Source organism: Paramormyrops kingsleyae, chromosome 7 (assembly GCF_048594095.1).
Source record: "Paramormyrops kingsleyae isolate MSU_618 chromosome 7, PKINGS_0.4, whole genome shotgun sequence".
Lineage (NCBI taxonomy): Eukaryota > Metazoa > Chordata > Actinopteri > Osteoglossiformes > Mormyridae > Paramormyrops > Paramormyrops kingsleyae.
This window is the reverse complement of record NC_132803.1, coordinates 5,717,554-5,740,828: the sequence shown is the minus strand read 5'-3', so window position 1 is coordinate 5,740,828 and position 23,275 is coordinate 5,717,554. Positions and strand designations below refer to the sequence as shown.

The following is a 23,275-nucleotide window of genomic DNA, read 5'->3' as shown; positions in this document are numbered from 1 at the left end:
GCCAACCCAAGCTGCCAATGTGAAAAAGAAGCCTTTTCTTGAAAATATGGACATATGCCACAAATGAAGTACGCAAGACACCTCTAGAAGACCAAACTGATAGCACATTTTTAGTAGCTCTTAACAGCACATCCATACTCTGTGCCATACTTACTGTACAAATGTATAGAACCATGACCAACCAACCCAGAACACAGAAACAGCCTCAATAAACAAACACACAATTTTAAATAGTTATGGACTTAACCGGCCATCATCCTAAGACCCTAAGGATGAGGAAAAAATGCCTGTATTTACCTAGTGACCCATTCATGTGGTGTGGCTCCATCCCTGCCATACCCCCCATGGGTCCGTCTGCTCCGGGGCCCATTGGGAACTGGGGAACACAGACAAGACAAGTAACTGGGCTTGCTAGGATAGCAGGGACTGCACCCAAACATGGAATTCAAATCCTCCTTCCCAGCTGGTAGCCAATCTGCTTCTTTAAAAGAGATCTTCGTCAATTAAGAAACAATCCACCCTCACTATCGAAGTTATCAACTAACAACTTAAGTCGGTCCATCCCACTATTGCATAATTATTGCACTTCCCATTTGGCACATTTCCCCAGAGACGGCCACTGCACTGCACCTCAGTACCCACTGTTCCTCAAGAAAAGGCTGCTGTGGATCATCTCTCATGGATTATCCCACTGCCCCCTAGTAATGGAGAACTTTAATTGATCTCCAGAGGGTTATTCTACTGTCACATTATGGGCAAGTGACATTAGGCATCTCTGCTCCAGATTTTACATTCACAAAGTGACCAAAAGGCCACTGCATAGTTCTGAAACGACAGTCCCAACTCATCTCACTGGGATTTACCACCTTTCCACACAGAATAGGGAATATAACAGTGAAATACTATCAGATTTCCAACAAAATTTGGAAACAAAATATCAAGGAACACAATAGTATATATACCGATGTTAAGTTTATAATTCTTTCCAGAAACATCTGTTGAGTATTACAGTATATGGTATGTATTTTGAGATGATAAATCCTCTTACGTTGGACCGGTTTGATCCTGGTGGTACTGCATTGATCATAGTGTACATGTTTTCACCAGAGTTTGTAGAGTCTGAAAGAGAAGCAGACATGAATAAAGAGCTAAATGCCTGAATGGTGCTTATCAGCGTTAATGTTTACCAAGGACTGACGGTTCCATTTGCAAAAGCATGATATTCTGCAGTCGATGTAACAGCATGAACAGACAGAACCATTGTAATGCAGACATTATTACCACCATTATTATCACAAAGATTTTCCGGAGGCACAACAGCTGAATGACACACCTGCTAGCACAATGGACCAGTCCCATTCTCCACAATGCGCGCGTCCCGCACACTCACAAACACACACACGTACATTGCAGGGCTATATTGTGAAGTGTACCTGCTGGGCTGGGCATTATGGGAGTTCCGGGCGGGCCACCTCCCCCGGGTGGACCCTAGTGGGAGGAAACACAAGCAGCACTTACACTTAGAGTACTTAGAGTACACCAGGCCAACTCAGTCTTAACATACATACAGTAGAGAGCCTTTCGGCCAATATTATTTTTTGTGTGACGATCTTTCTGGCTTGGTTCAAATGACAGTATGGCTTCCAATGTGCTGATTGTGATGATTGTGCCGCTGCTTGTGTGTTCTGACTGTAACCATTCTGGGGATTCAAATATTCACTTGTGGACCGGGCTGAAGTGAATTTGCATCCACATGGGTGCATAGGTCTCTGGTCTAATGCTGCAGTCCACTAGCTTCTATCTTCCCACAACGTCGAGAGAGAATGCTACCTCTCCCAGAATCCCAAATCGAATTAGAACCCATCCTGCTGACTTGACTGCGACTTCCCGGGCAGGTCTCATAGCAGAGCGGTTTCAGTAAATAACGCCACACCACTGCGCTTGTGCCTCTAATTGATGCGCAGGAGAAGCCGGGCCAATGGACTGCTGATGGCACAGCCTCGTGCCCGCAATAACCGCACAGCTGCTTTACTCATGTGTGTTAAATAGCCTCCGTGTCACCATGGTAACACAATAAGGAAGCACATGGCGCATTCTCTTAATGATACGGCTCCTCAATAACCCAGTCAGTCTGCTAAAATCATGACCCTCATATCGTTTTAAGCTGCAATCACCACATTAATGAACCAAATCTACAATATGGCTGCAGTCTGCTTCCCTTCATGACCTCTTTATTTTCTGTTTATGATGCACAATTTCATTTGCTCTTTCTTATATTACATTTTATGGTGTGCCTGGGGTCCGTTCGGCTGCGTGAACATTAAATGCAGCCATCTTGAACGCTACGCTAGCCAACAGGAGCTCTGGTGCCCTGGAAGTTACGGGATAAACTGGACACAACCCCCCCCCCCCCGTAGCCCATAATTGGTACAACCCACCGCAAATGAATATCACGTACCGCATAACTTCCTGGAGATGCTGAGGTGTAGGGGGGGATCTAGAGAAGAGAAAACACCAAATTATCACACACCCCTACATGCAGGTAGAGAGAGGGACCGGCTGACGGGTTGAAATGTAATCCGACACTTATTACCAATTTTCAGTAAAGAATGACATGAGGGGAGAAGAGCTAAGATCTTGCAAGCATTTTTTAAATTTTTTATAAGAAAGTCACACCAGTTAGTGTGGGTATGTCTCCCTCCATTACCGACAACCAAGCCTTTATTCTTACTGAATAATTTGTTATTGTAAACGCCCAGGCAATCAAGCAGTGCATAAACAAAAGTGTGGCGCCCCCCTGTGGTGTGGTTTTACATAAAAATTACAGTAGGTCGCAGGGAAAAAAAAGCTTCCCCTTTGAAGGCCGTACAGGGACACAATGCATGACAGAGACACAGTAAATGAGTCACAGAGAAGATTTATTACATTTCAGAAAACTCTGTCTGGAGTCATTTACTACAGGGGCAGAAAAGTAATGAAGAATAATTATAAAATAAACAGAATTGATGCAACACATACAACTTTTCATACAAGAGAAATAACTTGCAAGCTGTGCAGGTTAAACACAAACATTAAAAGCGAAAAAGAGCATTAATTCTTATTGAAATAAAAAAGGGAGAGAGACAAACACTTAATGATCTTGGTACATAAAGTTTAGTTGTAGGAGGTACTCACAGAGTTGTTGTTAGGGGGGTTTGGCCAGGGTCTGCCTCCGGGACCCCTAAGGAACACAGACGGTTGTTAGTTTAACATCTGCAAAGGCTGTTGTGTTTCATTCCCAGGCTTTTTGCCCCCCCCCCCCCCCCCCCCCCTTTGCTGACGTTCGGTGTCAGGAAGACAAAGACTCTGATAGGCGGAATGAAAAGACATAATCAGTGGTATCACGCTGATTCACCACTTTGTGTTGCTTGGCCGTCAGCTTTCAGGTGACACAGACGTGCTCAAATCTGCCACCTTAGTGACGTTCGTGTCAGTTTATATGTGCCATGAATGCTCGTCTCTTCACCAATTAACTGAGTCACAGTAGCGACTTGCAGGGGAGAATAACAGAATGAGAAAATGACATTTTTCTGCCTGCGTGCAAAAGGATGAGTGTAGAAGACAGACTTGTTTCTGAGGATTTAGCTCAATGGAAACACATTAACACGTAATTTACATTCACCACTGAATTTCACTCCATCAAAATGCTCTTTCACGAAAACGAAACAAACAAATAAATAAATGATGCTATCAGGATGGTTCATATGAGTGTACATTCAACTAAATGCTCACAAGAAGAAAGGTAAGAAAGGTAGCTTCTCATGAAGCAACTGTCAGTCAAATTGGATGTTTAATTTACACAACGTGATGCAGATCTTCACAATTATGTTTACTGGGATAGAAGTTGCCACATTGTACTTTACCTAAGTTTGTACAGTAATAATTGCAAAAATGCAGTAAAACCTTGGAATAGGTGCAAGATTAACAAAACCTTAACTTTTAAAAGTCAAAAATATGGACATGATTAACAGCCACTTTATGCCTGGTTCTTTAATTCATCAAATTTAGGCAATTCAGTAGCTTCCCCGTAAGTACTGCTGGAGTGCACCGTGTCCCTGCTCATTACCCTTCCATCATCTATGAAAAATGAAGACATTTATTACAACAGCAGCATCCCTTCAGGCTGCATCTCCTGCTTGGTGTTTTGTCAAATAGAACACATGCATCCTAGCACACAAGACATATGTCAATAAAAGTCACTATTTCCAAATGGTTTGAGTTCTGAAAGGTAATTTTTCATATTTTAAATGAAATAATTGGAGGTTCTGAGGTGGGGGTGTACTCACATGTTCATTCCAGGCATTCCCGGGCCCCCCAATGCATTGAGGGGTGGTCTCATTCCTCCTCCGTAGCTCTGTAAGAGTAAGCATGATTGAGGCAAAGACTCAAAGACTGGTGCAAAATCAAAAAGGCTCCCAGCTGGCAGCTAAATTCCAAAAAGAGGCAACTGGGAGTATTTCTGACAGAACTGGTTGGTGTATTACCTGAGGACCGAGAGGAACCATGCCCCTGGGAGGGGTCATTCGCTGCATAGCTCCGCCCATATTCGGATGACCTGAAAGATAACAAGATCGATGACAAGACACCCAAAAAACACGGAAGATAACAAAAATGATGACAGGACATCCAAAAAATCTGAAAGATAACAAAAACTATGAAAAGACATTCAAAAAACCCTTAAGATCCACACCAGTGTAGAATTTAAAATATCGGCGAAAAACACATTTTCCCACATACTCCAATATACAAATCCTTTAATTGTAATCCTTATCGCAATAAGAGAGAAGGTAATACGTGACACAGTAATATGACCTGTGCCTGCACCCCAGTAAATGGACATGTAGTGAAAGTAGAGAAGGCTTAGAGTTGCCTGCCACTGACCTTGCTGTCTTGTAGGGTCCATTCCACTGGGCAGTAAGGGCTGGTTTCCAGGAAGTCCCCCCATACCCTGCACAGAAGAAATGCTCTTTACTTACATCTAAGCATTATGTTACAGTTCACAGTCCCTGAGAACTGAGGTACGCTGGGAAGGTGACCTGCTTTACACTAAGGAGGAAAAACCCGTAATCACACTGTTCGATTCATGTTTACAGATCATAGCACAGATAATGGTAAAGATTAAACATTTTCTGAAGCAAATTCATCCATCCATGTCTCCATCTATTCATCAATCCATCCATCCGGCAAGCTACTTCTTCAGCACAGAGTCACATTGAGCCCGAGGCACAGGGCATCATGTACGGGAATGACTGGAAGGAGCAGCAGCGGACACAGGGCACACAGACACACACAGGCTTACTCTGAAGGAATAGCAGGAGACCTCCATTAAGCTAACTGAACGTCTCTGGACCGTGGCAGGAAAGCAGAATTCCCGGAAGAAAGCCACACACAGGGAGCGCGCGCAAACCCGAGCCGGAAGCTGTGAGGCTAGCCCAGCCAATCGCAGGGCGGAAGGTGTGAGGCTAGCCCAGCCAATCGCAGGGCGGAAGGTGTGAGGCTAGCCCAGCCAATCGCAGGGCAGAAGGTGTGAGGCTAGCCCAGCCAATCGCAGGGCTGCCCCTTAACAAATCCCAGCAGAATTAATTATACAGCGACCATCACTGGCACAGCTGACATTTCATTCAACTTTCACATTCGTAAAAAAAAAAAAACATGTGATACAGAAATAAACCAGAGACCAAGACTTGACTTTCATGAATGCACAACCCAAAGTCGTAAAAGGATGAGATTTGGGTGCAATTTGCATTTATATTAACTTTATATTAAAACAACTAAGTTTTATATTTTAAATAGATTCCATTCAATAAACAGCAATCTATTACTGTGGTGTGTTGGTATTCCAGATTTTAATGGAATTCTAAACAGTTACCTGTCAAGAGATGAAATTATATACATAAAATTGTCAGCCCAATGCTTCCTGGCCATAGGAAACTTCATTTCCCAGCAGGACCCGGGGCACAGAGAAGAGCCCATACCTGATTGGGTATTCTGAGGGGAGGTCTTGGGCCGCCAGGGTAACGAGGTGACATAAATGGCTGTTGAGACAAAACAACACATAAATAACTACATTAAAATATGGATAAGTCAACGAGGACAATGGAAGTAGGCTCCCCTCCTATGGACATTATCCACTAAAAAAGGAAAAAGAAAATCAAAACCGACGATCACTATATCACAACCAGACACTTTCAGGCAGTTAAGAAATTAACCACACAGTTTTTCCACATTTGAAGAATTGATGCAATCTGGAAACGTTTTGCACATCGATTAAACTTTCAGTGCAGACACATTTTTAACACTGGATCAGTCTGTTTGCCAAATTTCACATTAATTTTGCTCAATCATTTTACAGAACCAGCATACGCTGGTGTTGTTGGATGCTGGGTGATTCAAGGCCTTGGAATCAATACCCAGTGAACACAAAAGTCCAGCGCAACCTGAGAGATTCTTGCATCCTCAGCTGAATGGGGATTTTTTTTTTCTTCTTAAACACCGCAAAAGAACAGGGAAAGTCAGCGTTGCGTCGAAGGCTCGCTGGCGCACAGACACGGACGCTGAGAAGCAATCATTCACCACAAGTATGACCACAATGCAAAGCCCCAAACCACAGAGGCTGCCTTTTTGCAATTTCCCTTTTAGAACAGCGCAGCCACTGAGTGCATAAAGAATCCCTCAGTGCCACAGAACACGACGCCTAGGAATTGCACTCTCTTACAATTAGAGCAAAACAGAGCACACTGCAGTGTAGCCACAGGCCTTTGCACTGTAAACCTGAAACGTGTGAGTATTTTAAGGTCGCTGAAGATGACGGCATGACTGAAGTGGGAGAAACAGGTGAGGTCTTGGAAAGGCAGCATGACCACTATGCCTGTATCAGTAGCATTTTGCTACAGCTAACCCCTACAACATGAAAGTAAATGCATGGATTGACCTTGAAACAAGGTCCCACCCAGACGCAACCCCTCTTACTAGGCTCGCAGGTCATTGTCCACATGTAGAAACAGTTATAAAGACAAGAACGAAGGCACACATATTCTCCACCTGGCTTATTATGGGACACAGTTCCAGGGAACCAGTTGGTATTGCATGTGGAAAAGCACATATCCAGAACAAGTGCAGAAAAGTGACCTTGCTTTAAAAAAAAGAAAATAAACCTAAGAAAATTGCTGCGTAACAGCAGTTTAATTTCTCAGCTAGATATTAGAGATCAATATGAGTGACGGTCAGGTACTAAAATCACCCGTGAGCAAGAACCATCCACAATCAGAGCACTGTCTCACAGATATGCTCAAAGCTCACCAGCACACTCTCTGCTTCACCTAATCGGGCCTAATTTTTGTTTCTTTTCAAAAACAGCACATCTCCATCTTCACACCTAGCCTGACTTCTGCTTCCTCATTCCTTTGCAATATCCCAGAGACAGCACCGTCTTTACTTTCCAGCAAAAACACAACATGGCAGTTATTCTCACACTGCGTCATCATGACACATTATGTAAGCGCAGCCCAACTGTGCCGCTACATACAGTGGGAAATCTACGAGCTGCAGCACTCTGCCTGTATAACTGATTCTATGCTATGCAAGTGCAACCAAGAGCCGGCAGCCTGGGTATATGGCAGCCTGGGTATATGGCAGCCTGGGTATATGGCAGCCTGGGTATATGGCAGCCTGGGTATATGGCAGCCTGGGTATATGGCAGCCTGGGTATATGGTCAGGGACCTGAGCTGGCGGCGCCACTGTGCATCGTAAACAAGAACGGAAGCAGAGGGCCTGCTGGATATTTTATTGACTTATTTTTCGCAGGGAAAACCTAAGGGTTGCCAGTTCCAGTCCTAGGAGGTCTGCAGTTATACCTTTCGGTAGTAATTTCATCAAGGTGTGGAAACTAAGTCGCTTTCACTGGAATTGTAAGCTAAGCCACGAAACTATAAAATAATCGAAGGTGGTAGCTGCTGATGGCGGGGTGAGAAATGCGGCTGCAGTGATAAGCCACTTGACGAAGATCTGTGGGCAATTGGCTCCTTTGACCCGTTGGGGGGGGGGGGGGAGGAGGGGGGGGTTGTCTCCAAGGCAGGTGGTCCCTAGATGCTGGGCTCTCTGGGTCCCGTTTTACCTGCGCGTGGGGGCCCATCATGGGGTTGCTGGGGTTGTGAGGTGGAGGCGGTGCGTGGGGTGATGGCTGTGGACCGGGGGGGGCCTATGGAGAGAAAAGGAGACCCAGACGTTACACATGCCGGCAGGTGCTGGGGGACCCCGATGGGCTGAACTCGCGTGGAAGCCGCTAAGCCTCTGGGATCCAGATCTGCCCCCCGGGGAGACAGGAGGCCAATTATCCCCCCGGTTAAAATGGCTGATCTCTCCTCTCGCTGTCTGTGTTGTCACCCTCAGCAGCCACTTTATTTCCCTGCAAATATCTCTCATATTGATTTCTTGTACGAAAGTGCAGGCTTTGAAAGGATGATTAGGATCAGATCTGGTGAATGGAGCACTTTATTCGGGAGTTATTACGAAATCTTCAGCCATTATAGACGAATTTCCTCTCTGTGGGATCAAAAGGTGAGCGGATGCTGAGTGGGAACTAGAGAGCTAAATGACTGAGTGCCACCGGCCAATTATTCTGCTACTCTGCTGCCTTCACAAACTAGAAGAAACATAAAGCCCCTAATTAAAGGACAACCCGTGCAACACAAACACAGAGGTCGACCTGTAGTTTATCACCGGCTGCTCGAATTCGTCCAAAGGATTGTCTTTCAGGTGCACTGAAGGAGCACGGATGCTTCTGCTACTTCCACCCTCACGTCAATTGGGGAGCCATAGACTTTCAAACAAAAGAGAGAACCTGACAGTGGACCTTTTTTCCCCACCCCTGAGGAACTCTTTCCAGGGCAGACTTTAATGATTTGGACAGGGATCACAGGTTCTCAGACAAGAGATGCTGTCCTGCTTGCTGTGTCTTTGATTTAGAAGGAAGGATTTCCTTTATAAGAGAAACCAGTGACACACAATGCTGAAAACAGGTCCTTCTTCCCTTTCAGTCATGGAGTCTCCATCACTTAAAGTAGAGAGACGCACTTCCAAGTGCAGATCGGGTGAAAGAGCCACGAGAAGCCATCCAGATAACAAACGAGCCCCTCCGGTTTCCCACAGCCTGTCAGGAATAAACAAGAGGGCACAGGCAGCCACGGCAGATGTTTAATCGTGTCCTTGTGCGTATTGTGTACACGTGTGTTCAGGAGTGAGCCCGTGTGCCACGTATGACCGCATCTGTGCTCTCACACACTTGGCCAGATGTCTCGCTAAAGCCCAGAATGAACAGGGACTGGCTGAGGGAACATGTGCCGGCTGTGACATCAGGGCAAGGCCGGGGGGGGAGTGGCTGATAGACATGTGAGCCCGCCCACTCTCCCATTTCACACATTTGATTGGAGGGGAAAAAAATTGTGCCATGCCAAGGAGAAAGGCATCATGAGCTCTCTCAAGTTCTCCCCTGGCTTCCTCAAGAATATGGCTGAGATGTAAGAAGAGGTATTAAACAGTATATCAGTGTGAAATAATCCCCTCCCTTCCAGGGCTTTCTTGCTTGAGTATCATTTGTTTTTCAGGCATTTCAGTTTAACAACCTCTGTCAGAAACTCCACAGGCGTCCCACTCATGCACTTTAATGCCGTGCTTTCACTTCCTCTCGCAACTGAGCGATTGATTAACTGCGTAGCGGATGAGACCGTCGTCTTCACTGCAGAGCTGGTCCTTTCCAGGCTGCAGTGGGCACTCGAGTGTTTCACAAGGCCCTGGTGTATAATCCCATCCAGGTTGGAGAATCCATCAGGACACCGGGTGACCATTCAGCAAGAACCACGACACGCAGGAGCGAGTCCTTTGAAGACTCCAAAATAAAAGTCTTTAAGAGAATGAAGGGCCCAGGAAGATGTGCAGGAATATAACACAAGTGAGTCGTTCTAAGGGACCAACTCTGTTTTTCTAGCTTCGAGATAAAAAAGCAGAAGTTTCAGCAAATGTCCGCCACACAAATCTTTGTTTCCACACCAAAGACTCAAACTTGACAGGCATTCCATCACTCGCACTTGTGTTTGCATATTTTTTTTAACGAAGAGCCATATAAAACGACATTCCAGCAGCAAGTCATCAATCACAAAACGCGGTTCTGTTGAGTGAAAAACGTTAAACAAAGTCTGTATTCAAGATGAAGAAAAACAAGCATATCCATCTCGTTAAAAAAGAGTCACAAAATTCAAGGGAATGAAGCTGCCCTAGACTATTAATAATTCAAATTGTTTAATTAAATCAAACAGATTAATTAAACAATCAAACATTAATCAAAAGTGCAAACTGCACCCAAACAGACCTCATTAAAGCGTAAAACCCATTACATTACTGTAATTTTACTAAGACAGTGAAATCATACAGTTTCCCATCTCTGACACTGAACATCCGTTATGCAAATTAGGGTTTGCTTTCAGATTTATTCAAATCAGGTTTTAAATGACTGGACTATACTAAAATACACATACAGATCAAACAAAGAAAAAAAATTACAAACACTGAATTGTCAACTTCAACATCTAACAGGCCTTATGCGCCCATAACCCTTTGCACAAGGCATTTGCATATTTGAGGAAGAAATCCACTGGAGCTTTTTTTAAATATTACTGCTAGTATATTGCTTTTGTGGTACACACACACACACACACACACACACACACATATATATATATTTTGTGCATCCACCATGTGCAAAATGAAAACGCTGGATCCATAGCAGACATTTCAGTGCTGAAAACAGGCCATATGTGGATTCTACTCGACTTATTCTGCTGACTCATTATTGTGTGAATGTTATGATTCTTGGTTCTTGAATTTACATGCTGCCATGTTAGAAAAAAAAAAACTGTACACACAAAGAGCGCCTGACTGTTCAGTGTGCTACGTTTATGTCATGTGCCTGGACACCTGGTATGTCTGTGTAGGCATACAGCCTGTGTGTGTGTGTGTGTGTGTGTGTGCGCGTGTGTGTGTGTGTGTGCGTGCGTGTGTGTGTGTGTGTGTACACCTATCGCTACTGACATCAGCACATTGCCCTCCCTCTCTACCCCCAGACCTCATGCTGCCTCCCTCTCCCTCTGGAAACTTCCTGTCTCTGAGCTTCCAAACAGTCGACCGGCCTAAAATAGACCACTGGCAGCACGTAGATACACTGGCACACACACACACACATACTAAGGGGGGGGGCTGAGTCTTCAGTAGACGGAAATGCTGCGTGGAACAAGAGAAGGACAGAAAACGGCACTAAGCAGAAGCTCGCAAATCTCAGATCAGCTCGACACAACAGTGCAGAGACATTTCATACCAGTGCCACATTTACTGTACCAATGACATAGGAATGTATGTATATACCACTATTTGGAAACAGACAATTACAAAAGTGACCAGTGATGACTGACACAGCATAAACACCAAAGAGAAAAACGTTAGGAATTTGAGAATAAAAGAATAAATAAGCAACAAAATGGCTGAGTCTGCTAGACTTCACAGCGCTAACAGACCCCTTCGCATCCCTTCCTAGGTGATACTCAGTCACTCTCCGCCACATATGCAGCTCTTAAACGTAACTGAATGTGCTTCATTTTCATCTGTCAATAACTCCATAAATCAGTGTTTCCCAATCCGGTCCTTGGGGACCCACAGACAGGGAGCAAAAACATGGACGGTATGTAGGTCCCTGTAGGAGAGGAGCGGATTGGGAAACACTGGTGCTGATTAAAGCCACAAAGCTCATGTAAAAAAGGCTTTATGCTTATCAGCCTTTGCACCCACACTCTCTCATGTCAGTAAAAATGCTTTATGGCTTCTTCAGTTTATTAAATCTGCTATGCCTGAATCTGGAAGAGTTTTGAATTTCAGAATCAGGCAGGACAATATCAAATCCAGACCATTACAAACTGGCTGAACATAATAATTTAACCTTCTAAGAAGGAAAAAAAAATCTTGTTTTAATAATTGGTCTCTGGATGTAGACCGTCTTTACTGGGCATTTAATGAAGTTAAGTAAATACCAGTAATAGTATATCCATGCCATCCATCCATCCTGTGTATTTATCCATTTTTTATATTCTAGAATATTCTGCCTAACTTATGACATGATTTCCTTCCAGTGTTAACCACCGTTAAGTTTCCTGTGTAATTTAAGACATTCTTGTGGGCCACATGAAGCCACTTGCCACACCAAGACCATTTGTTTATTCTGAGCATATCGTTCCATGTTTTTAGATAGCTAGCTAGATAGACAGATAGATAGATAGATAGATAGATAGATAGATAGATAGACAGACAGACAGACAGACAGACAGACAGACAGACAGACAGACAGATAGATAGATAGATAGCTAGATAGATAGATAGATAGCTAGCTAGATAGCTAGCTAGATAGACAGATAGATAGATAGATAGCTAGCTAGCTAGCTAGCTAGCTAGATAGATAGATAGATAGATAGATAGACAGATAGATAGATTTTATTGTCATTGTGCCGAAGTCCAACAAAAAATTTTCTATGCCAAGCCTGAATTTCAGGCTCAGACCAGTTCCTTCTCCTCGCCCGTAGGACTGATGACTTACAACGACCAATTAAACAGAAAGCCCAAAGTACAACTGATCAACAATGATAGTCTATTAATATGGTAATCTGGATATGAATTAAAATTTGTTTTTGACCAAAAATATGCAAATTGCTTAGCCTAAGTACATGCATGGTGTTAGTCTTATAAGCCTGTGAAACTAGAAAAAAATAATTGACAAGATGAGACAGAAAGAGAGAGAGAAACAATTAGGAATTGCTTCAATTACAAACTCAATCAATGAATTTCAAAATCTTGGATTTAATGTCACAACAAGGCAATGGAAACCCTGAACCTAGAAATGGACATCATAAAATATACACTGGAGATTTTAAAAAATGGCGCCGTGTGAGATGGATACAGGAAATTGATTTGTCTGATATCATACAATCAGCGAAACACAGTCACAGCAGTACGTGCAAATCCATTCACTTTAACACTAAGAGAGAGAGCCTCAGTGAGGCTGGAGATTCGGCATTTACAGGTCATGCAAAAACCTGTCCGTACGCATCAAGATGTTAGCCAGTTCAGTATATCCTGTGATCCTGAATAAGAAGTTTATTTTGTTGATTACCCTGCTGTTTTTCATGATAATGCCTACAGCAGTACAGAATATGAAGACATAACTGTATTATGAAGGAATACCAACTAAATTGTGCTTCCTAGCGTCCGATGAGGATTCTATCTTAAAACCAGGTCAAGACAAACAAACGGTCGAAGTCTGGCTAAAGCATACGAAGCAGTTAATGCACAGAAAGGTAACCGGAGTCTTATTTTAATCAACATCAGCTCCCAAGGACCTCAGTGCAAACCACACCAATAGAGGGCACTGTTACACTTATTTTGCTAACTTTGTTCAGAGACGATCCCTTAGCCAAGCCTGTGGTCTGTGACCCCCCCAGGGGGTCTGCAGAAACTGTACGTCGATAAAATGTCAGTATAAATCGACGCAACGCAAAAAATATGCATGGGTAACCCCCCCCCCCCCTCGGGCCAGTCCTTAGTTATGTGATTGTGCGTTAGCGGAAAGGGGCTCCCAGTTGTTATCAGTTACCATTTGGTTTACGAAACGTTAAAAAACTCGCCCGTTGCCCAAAGAAAGTCAGTTTTTCGTCAGAGTCTTAGAGGAGCAGTGGACATCCTGGTTATCCCCGATTAGCTCCGCCTTGAGTGAGCCGAACGTTGGACCTGGACAGTAACGACTAAAGAAGGCACCCGAAGTCCTGCAGATGAAGGTCTCCTCGGAGGCAGTGAAGCGTGACGGGGCCCCACGCGAGGCAGCCAGCCGTGTGCCGGTAGACAGATGAGGAACGCCGGGCACGGGCTGCCGACCGGACAGGGTACACCGAGAGCTCAAAAGGGGAGGAACACTAGGCAGTTACAGGACCTCAGCCCCACTCAGGCCCCTCTTCTTATTCCTCTGTCAAGGGAAATCGAGATGCTAATGGTCAGGGGTCCATATTGCCCTGGGAGGTTTACATTCTTTGTTCTCTTCTCCAAGGTCATTGCATTCATATAATTGAAGACATGTGGGAGAAACATAACATCACTTACCGTCATCCTGAAGCTTAGAAACTCAACGCAAACCTCTTTGCAAAAAGAAAGCGGCAACGAGAAGCACCTGACATGACTCTCAGGGACGGACAGGTGACCTGGTTAGCTGCAGCTGCTAATTCCCCGATTCTCCAAACGACAGCGCATGCATGAGCCAGCCTCGGTCTCACACGAGACACACATTAGAAAGTGAGCAGCTTGTTACCAAAGCACGAGACAGAAAAAATAGCAAACTATTCCACACATAACCTCTTGAAATTCAAGGTCTTGTGTCCACCCTAGAGACACGAGACTCCATTACATCTCTGCGGCTGTTACGCCAGGCTAACAGAGGAGCAAGGAATGAGGAGGTAAGGGGCACCCAGCTGCTGCAGGGAATTATGGGTATATGGCAGGTGGGGGGGGGGGGGGGTAGCAAGTCTGTCCCAGGTGATTTTGGTATGAAAAATTTACCTTATGGGGATAGGAAACTGGTCCCCATAAGGTTAAAAAAAAAAAAACGGATATTCATCACATTGTGGGGACATTTGGTCCCCACAAGGTAAGGTATACTTGGACCACACACACACACACACACACCTCACATTTCTGTGAGGAGGGTAAATCAGCAGAGACCTCCATAGGCTGGACACTGGCTGGCGGATCAGCCACTTGATCTTGTTGGCCAATCATTTCTAGCCTGCATGCTTTGGTTTATTTCACCTGGGTCCTGTGCCGCATCGCCTTGCCCGTCACCTTGTGTGGAACCAAGGACAGATACGAGCCCTCAGCTCAGGGGTGTGCAGAGGGATCTTCGGACAGACGGAACCCTGCCGGCCCCTTGTATGACACTTAACATGGACCGCCCACATGCGTGACATCCTGCACCTCACATCCACAATCACATACAGAAACAGAGGAATCCTGCCACCTTCCTACTTCAGTGATTTGCTCTGCAGACGAGCACTTTAAGACACCTCCAGTAGCTTTCCGCACTGCAGAACAAAGCCGGTGACATAGGGCTGGCCTGCGGACACATCATACTGCCTTTAAGCCAGTGAATTCCAGCATGCAGCGATGTGATCGGTGATGTCTCCGTGACAGGGCTGTGAGAGCAGAGTGCATGCTGGGAGCCCATGCAGTGCTGCGCGCTGCTGTCTGGCAGGCGGGCTGCTGCTTCTCCCTTTTATTTCCTCCTGATCCATCCCCAAAGCTGCACTCTCCTGTTGTGTTATTCAAATGAGACGGACACACGGTGCTCGTAGTTCCTGGATCAGGACAGGCTGGGCTTTGTTCCCCCGGCAAGGCCCGGGGATGACCGCTACCCGCCGATCTACTCACTAGCTTCTCCTACTGGCTTGAGCCATTGATCCCATGCTGTGTGCTGTGCTGTAGCACAGGCGGGCGGTCAGGAAGCAGCATCGACAGTCTCCTCAGTCTAATGGGCGCTTCATGTTAAATCTGGATCAAGTCAGCAGACAGGGCATCTAAAATGATACACTTAACAGCCTTTTTAAAGAAATGTTCTACTATGTCTATCCTGTTTCACTAGGGCACTTGGTGATCCAGGACCCAGGAATTCTAAGGTGTAAAGAACGTCTTAGAAAGTGAGTCCACTGAAGGACAATCTCACACACAGTCATAGACTAAGGGCTGGATGGAGTGCTGTCTTAAATGAATGCTTTTGGACCAGAAAAACATATATGTATGATCAGTCTCACCACGGCACAGCATTGAATAAGTGTTTACGGTAAACGGATGGCTGGATGGATGGATGGATGACAACTATTCTCAGTTCTTTGGTGTCTATTGTACAAGATGATGATATATGATGCTGCCTCCACCATGGGCCAAGAAAGAGCTTTGACCTCACAGAGGAAAGTGTGACTGCTGCGGGTCTCAGACATCATTCATATTTCATGGCCATTAAGCAGCGATCGCCGGAAATGCAGTGCAGCTGTAATGCCACTGCAGAAACAGAGTGCTTCCTGTTAATATTTCATCTCTACAAAATGCTGCTCTGTGGATCCTTAATATTCCCTTCACTTCATCCACACTGGCTACGTCACTCTGCACGAAAGGCAGGAATCTACAGCCAGGGAAACGGAGATTCACCTGAACACCCAGACCTAAACATCAGTGTAATGGTTCCATAAAATATGCTCCACTTTCATAACACCCCCGGGATTAAAATAAATCATTGCTTGCATAAATATGAAGGCCTAAAATCCCACTTAGAAAGTTCAAAGGACTGCAAAAAAAGAGAAGAAAAAAACATTTCACTAATCCTCGTAAGGGTAAAGATGTAACCAAATCCTGACTGAACCTACTGGCAAGTCAATCAACAGGAAGAACCACCCATATTAGGCTCAGATACAATTACATGACCTAAGAAAGGTGCCGACACTCCTCCCAGCCCTGAACAATCAATTACCATCCCCAGACTGGATTAGTGCCCCTCAAAACAGGCGCCTCCCACTTTAACTCTCAGCACCTGTAGCAACAGCGAATGCTGTAATGATAACAATGTCTCAAGCATGATATCAGTAATGCTGATAGCCGCAATACGTCCACGTCAGCATGCATTGTTTTCCAAACCACAGTATGTACACAAGGATTGCTTTTCATGTGCAGCTCCCTGTATTATTATTTCTTTATTACTATGAATTATTTGTACTCATCAGAATACACAGTCAATATCATGCTGGATCCAATTCGAAAGCTAGACATTTTACAGAAGGAAATCAGGTTAAGCACCTTGCTCAAAGATCACCCTGGGACTTGAACCAACAACCTTTCAGTGTAGCTGAACTGCTCACTGCCCCATAGATATGCGAGCCGGCGTGCGTGTGTGGACTTTTGGGGCCGCGGTGTCCCGTACCTGGAAGAATCCTGGAGGAACGGGTCCCACCGGCATGCCGTCTCCCGGGGGGATGTTCCCGAGCACCGGGCTGGGGGCGGCGGCTGCGCTCTATTGGGGGGTGGGGGGGTGGGGGGCAGAGAAACACCTGCTGTCAGCCATAATCCTGAAGGCAGCAGGACTTCAGCATGAAGGAAAGACAGTGAAGTAGCATATAGTGGCAAAAACACAGCAGGCTGTAGAGAGGAGGACCAAGGAGAAAAGAAAAGGCCAATCAGAATGAAGAAGGCGATGAGGAGATGGTGTCAAAGATTATCATAATCATTATAATCATTATTATTACAGTACAATTCTCAGGTGCAATGAAGACTACTAGTGACTGTATAAACGACTTCCTTCCGGAAGGATCTTCAGCCTTCTCAATGACATGCTCGATGCTCATTGATGTCAAAAAGCCCCAGACTTACTCTTCCCTCTGCATACCGCAACACAACGCAAAGGGTGTCCCCAAATGCTGGTCTACTCAGCATGAACGCTCACATGCCCACATCATGTGATTCATTTAGCCAACAGCACACTTCTCATCCTACGGGCCAAGCACCAAACTTCACTCTGGTCCTGTGACGCAAACTCATTTCCTTGTCCATTTAAATTAACAAGAGGGTGTAGGCATACTTATGTGTAAATACATTCTTCCTGCACTTCTTTATGGGAGTGATTCTGGCCACCCACTCAACAAGGCAACGGAAGGTAAGGAAGAATCCTTAGCTGGCAGATAGATAGTGATCCGCTTCATGGCACCTTCAGCCAAGGCGTACGGAAGAGCTGCTACCATGCTGAATGCGAGTTCTGCTGACAGCATGAACAAACACGTTCCAAACAAGACTCTCTATCCTCCTACTGCCCACCTTGAAGAAGACACTCTAGATCCCAAAAACCTGGCTGGGTCTACCTTAGATGCTGATTACTCTACCGGAGCGAGCAGACACACATCCACTGATTTCAGGTTTCAAACTGATCCCTAATCCTGGTTCATGAGGAGATCTAAGCTGCTTCTGCCGTGTATAGTGCCATGACACCCCCACTGCCTTCCTTTGTTTTCATGTGGCCCATACATTATGCCTGAGAGAGACAGAGGACCTGATGCAATCCTACAGAGACATGGTTCCTGTCTGGTAAACATACTTCAGAAAAAGCAGAGGACTTGGCCCTGATGTTCAAGCTCTGTTCCCCTGCTGTGATGGCCTCACACAAGGAACGTGCATGGAAATTCCAGGAAATGTAGCAGCTAATGAAAAAAAAGGGCTTATTTATCAGGGATTGTGCGGAGAAACGGTTTATGGTCTTTCAGCTAAGTGATACTGAAATGTCTTAGTTAACGATGAACATCAGGCTAGTTATAAGACAAGTGACAACGGAAAAAACAACGACAAAAAAACAACTTTGACAGGTTATATTTCAGAAGTTAGCCAGTTGTTCTAGACTTTGAGGCCAACACATTCTAGATAAATATGTGATGACAGCCTGATTGACAGCGAAACTAATTCCAAGCCTCATACACCTAAAAAAGTCAAGGGATTCAGAATAATTAATTAACAAACATGTGCCCAATGAACTGCGCAGGTTCACAGGGGAGAGGAGGTGTAGGAGCCAATGGGATGCGTGACACGATGCTTTACATTCTCAGATCCGATGACACGAGAGATTCCTGCTACACGGCAGCGAGATCAAGGCAGAAAATGATGAAGGCAAAGCCGTTCATGGATTTTCATCTCTTTTTGTCTCAACTTCAAACCGCTGCCATCCTACCCTTTAACTGTGGTTTGTCTCACCAGAAACCAACACTTGTCAGTTGCCTGATCCTTCATGAGAGAGCTTAGCTTCTGGTGACAGTTTATTTTTTAGAATAATCTATAAATTGCTTAAAACATTTGAGCTGTAATTGGCAGAATAAGGCACAAAAAGTACGCAGCGCTGAGTTAAATATTACAGTCGTTTAATGTCACTCTATAAATCACTCAGATGTTTATGCAAAATGCGCCATAATTGACACATAGAAATGACACAAATACAACAGAGTAAGTGTGACTGCCAGAAGGAGAGAATGAACAGAAAACGTAGCTTGAAAATGTAACCTAGAGCCCCCCCCGCTGCTCACAAGTTACGCTCATAGTGGTCAAGCTGCATTCCAAGCTGAGCAGCAGCCGAACAAAGCGGGGGGGGGGGAGATCAGCTGGCCAGGTCCAGGGTCACAGCCCCCAGCCCACATCCGCATCACAGCATGTCTCCCAGCAATACCCGTCAGAAACAGTTATACTGGTGTTTTGCTGAAGCAAGGATCTTTCTTCTGTCAGGGTCTCTGTGCCAGGAACCCCCCCCCGCCCCCCCCCGCCCCCGCCCCCGCTCACTGACAGAGACCATCTTTTCTGGCTTGCAGGGCTGAACGTGCCAAGGCAATGTGTTCGAGGTGAGACTGCCTCTCATGGGGTGGACAGGGGAGTCGGACGGCAGGACGAGCGGAGGGCAGGAGATCCAGGAAAGGGGCCTGGCAGCACGAGGGGGGGGGGGCAGGGGCTGGCCTAACCAGGCATCCAAACCTGCTAATTACATAGACAGAAACACTACAGAACATTGCCCGCTCTTTTCAGCATAAACAAGTCACTGCAGACAGTAGGAATTTTCACTTTATCCTGGAACAATGGCTAAAGCCCTGTCAGATTTGGTAACTGCTCATTCCAAAGCTACAAATGAATGGCTCAGTACCTATGTGACCAAATGAATATGATTTACAACATTTGGGACAAAATGTACATTTTCGATGCCGACTATAGCATGTTTCTGCACAGAGAAGCAGCTGCTTATTAAAATGCAAAGAGAGGCCTGCATGAGTTTTTGCAAGGCTCCACTCGCAGCCCTCGCCTGAAGGTTTTGTTAACTGCAGTGGACGGTGGCGGACTGCATTCGCCCAGATCGTGCACCACTCAGTGATGCTCCTGGAGTCATAACAGACATGCCCCATGTTAACCCCATTGCTGCCAGAGTCAGAGCTGCTCACGTCTGCCTCACTGCTGCCAGGACAGAGTCAGAGCGGCTCATGTCTGCCTTATTGCTGCCAGGACAGTGTCAGAGCTGCTCAAGTCTGCCTCACTGTTACCAAGACAGAGTCAGAGTCGCTCATGTCTGCCTCACTGCTGCCAGGACAGAGTCAGAGCGGCTCATGTCTGCCTCACTGCTACCAGGACAGAGTCAGAGCCGCTCAAGTCTGCCTCACTGTTACCAAGACAGAGTCAGAGTCGCTCATGTCTGCCTCACTGCTGCCAGGACAGAGTCAGAGCGGCTCATGTCTGCCTCACTGCTACCAGGACAGAGTCAGAGCTGCTCAAGTCTGCCTCACTGCTACCAGGACAGAGTCAGAGCTGCTCAAGTCTGCCTCACTGCTACCAGGACAGAGTCAGAGCCGCTCAAGTCTGCCTCACTGTTACCAAGACAGAGTCAGAGTCGCTCATGTCTGCCTCACTGCTGCCAGGACAGAGTCAGAGCGGCTCATGTCTGCCTCACTGCTACCAGGACAGAGTCAGAGCTGCTCACGTCTGCCTCACTGCTACCAGGACAGAGTCAGAGCCGCTCAAGTCTGCCTCACTGTTACCAAGACAGAGTCAGAGTCGCTCATGTCTGCCTCACTGCTGCCAGGACAGAGTCAGAGCGGCTCATGTCTGCCTCACTGCTACCAGGACAGAGTCAGAGCTGCTCACGTCTGCCTCAATGCTACCAAGACAGAGTCAGAGTCGCTCATGTCTGCCTCACTGCTGCCAGGACAGAGTCAGAGCTGCTCATGTCTGCCTCAATGCTACCAGGACAGAGTCAGAGCAGCTCATGTCTGCCTCACTGCTACCAGGACAGAGTCAGAGCCACTGCTGTCTGGAGCTTTCATTTAATTTGTAGGCTGAGAATATAAAATGTGAATTGCAGCACCACTGACCACAGCGCTCTCTCATCTCCATTGCTTCACTTTTTCCTGCTTTCTCTGTTGTCGGCCACCAGTTCAATGTCTTCTGCAAAAACCCAGTGTTTATGTGTTTATATAGTTTTTCCCTCCGCACATTAACCTTGAAATGCAAATTGGATTCATACACAAACCCACAATCAATGGCTACAAATATTTGTACTCCAGAGGGGAAAAAGATGGTCACCAGTGGCTGTCCTGTCCCTCCAGATATCCGTCCTCCCCGGCTCGGGTTCTCCGATGCATGCCATGTTTTCCGAGGAATTTTGGTCTCCCTGGCAGCCAGGGGTCCTGCTGATGCCGTCCTCAGCCAGAGTCCCCTGACAATCTACTACTGGAGCCCATGTGCGTGTGTGAGCCCGTGTGCGTGTGCCAATGTGCGTGTGCGAGCCCGTGTGCGTGTGCCAATGTGTGTGTGTGAGCCCGTGTGCGCCCAAGTGTGTGTGCGAGCCCATGTGCGTGCGCCCAAGTGTGTGTGCGAGCCCGTGTGCGTGTGCCAATGTGTGTGTGCGAGCCCGTGTGCGTGTGCCAATGTGTGTGTGCGAGCCCGTGTGCGTGTGCCAATGTGTGTGTGCGAGCCCGTGTGCGCCCAAGTGTGTGTGTGAGCCCGTGTGCGTGCGCCCAAGTGTGTGTGCGAGCCCGTGTGCGTGTGCCAATGTGTGTGTGCGAGCCCGTGTGCGTGCGCCCAAGTGTGTGTGCGAGCCCGTGTGCGTGCGCCCAAGTGTGCGCGTGAGCCCGTGTGCGTGCGCCCAAGTGTGTGTGCGAGCCCGTGTGCGTGTGCAAGCCCGTGTGCGTGTGCAAGCCCGTGTGCGTGTTCGCCCATGTGTGTGCGCCTGAGTTCCTGAGTTGTTCCTGAGTTGCTGACCCAGCATCCCTCCAAACATCCAGAAGTTAAAAAACACAAACAGCGGCCAATTCCCCAGCTTCTCCCCACAAGAGGGGTGCAGCGCTCATGAATAGAGCACCGTGAATTGCACAACGATTACCAAGGTAACAGCGATTAGCGCCACTATTGTCTCATGCATGTTCGCAATATATAAAAGCCCTTTGGTTCATTAGCTGAAAAAAGGAAAGATAAATTGCAGTCTATCAGACTGATATAATTTAAGCAAGTCTCTCTTTCAACAGTGGTTAATGGCCCAGATGATAAATCCTGCTGTTCAATAATTAGGACTTAGCAATATGACCACAGAAGCAAAATGCTGAAACAAATGTTTAAGCATCTGTAACAATGGAACCAGATGTTTTCACATTTGTTATCGGTTTTTCGGGGTCATATGTTCATGTCAGTAGACAGCTCATTTCAAATCAGACTGAGAGCCGTGCTGGGAAAATGGTCCCTTGTCTTTCTGCTCCTGAAGGCTTTCCACGCCTCTCTGGAAGGCTGCGGGACCCGTAACAACTTTCAGATCTGTGTCAAAGTGTGGCCAAAGCTGCCTGCTCACATCGTGCCATCGGCGGCAAGCTAGACCATGCAGCCTCGAGATGAGCCCTCTCCAGTGTTAGTTTGCGTGTGCGTGCTGCAGAGGATCAGGGAAAATGGGGAGACCTGCTGCTCTCTCCATTTTATCCTTCCCCAAGCTAAGAAGAACTCTGTGTGTGAGTCTGCTGCAAAACATATCCACGACACAGATTTTCTGAAAAACTCCCAGATGGATAGGACTGCCAGAAAGTTCCCCACAAGTAATTCCAAGTCAAATGGAAAATGAACGGGAGCAGAAGCATGCGAGAACGTTGCATCGGGCGCTGCCCACACACCGCCGCACCTGAACGGGAACCCTGCACCTTTTGGCAAACACATTTGTTCCTTTAATTATTCAGCCTGCTGCCTTCCAGGGATTCGGGTTGCAGGGCTGCTGCCAGATCGGAACCACGAACCCCAACCCACTCCCACTGCATCCGCCTACCGCAGAGCTCCGCCTACCCAGGTGCACCCTGGGCAAAATGGGGGCGACAGTGACGGACACGAGAGAATCTCAAAATCACATAACTTTCCTTCTAGAAATACCTCCAAAGTAAATAAATGGGAGAAGGTCATGATGTCATGCTTGTTTGCTTTGGGGCTTAGCCATGAGGTACCTATAGCAGTGCTTCCCAATCTGGTCCTCAGGGACCCACAGACAGTTCACGTTTTTGCTGGAGTTGGGAGGGAGCAAAAATGTATACTGTCTGGTAGGGAGCAAAAACATGGACCGACTGTGTGTCCCCA

The 23,275-nt window shown here is 46.3% G+C and overlaps 1 protein-coding gene across 4 annotated transcripts in view; it reads right to left on the bottom strand.

Moving 5' to 3' along the window:
• ssbp2b (single stranded DNA binding protein 2b) overlaps nt 1-23,275 on the bottom strand; it is a 119,282-nt gene that overhangs the window by 7,976 nt on the left and 88,031 nt on the right. The window contains exons 5-15 of one of the 4 annotated variants that reach the window (XM_072714134.1): nt 17,085-17,174; nt 8,154-8,237; nt 6,015-6,074; nt 4,921-4,987; nt 4,524-4,594; nt 4,326-4,393; nt 3,175-3,220; nt 2,459-2,497; nt 1,434-1,488; nt 1,049-1,119; nt 298-376 (exon numbers count right to left, since the gene is read on the bottom strand). In XM_072714134.1, coding sequence (XP_072570235.1) covers nt 298-376; nt 1,049-1,119; nt 1,434-1,488; nt 2,459-2,497; nt 3,175-3,220; nt 4,326-4,393; nt 4,524-4,594; nt 4,921-4,987; nt 6,015-6,074; nt 8,154-8,237; nt 17,085-17,174 — 730 coding nt within the window. Of the gene's footprint in view, nt 1-297; nt 377-1,048; nt 1,120-1,433; nt 1,489-2,458; nt 2,498-3,174; nt 3,221-4,325; nt 4,394-4,523; nt 4,595-4,920; nt 4,988-6,014; nt 6,075-8,153; nt 8,246-17,084; nt 17,175-23,275 lie in introns of all 4 variants that reach the window. The other 3 variants (XM_072714135.1, XM_023842994.2, XM_023843003.2) reach the window with 3 other exon arrangements.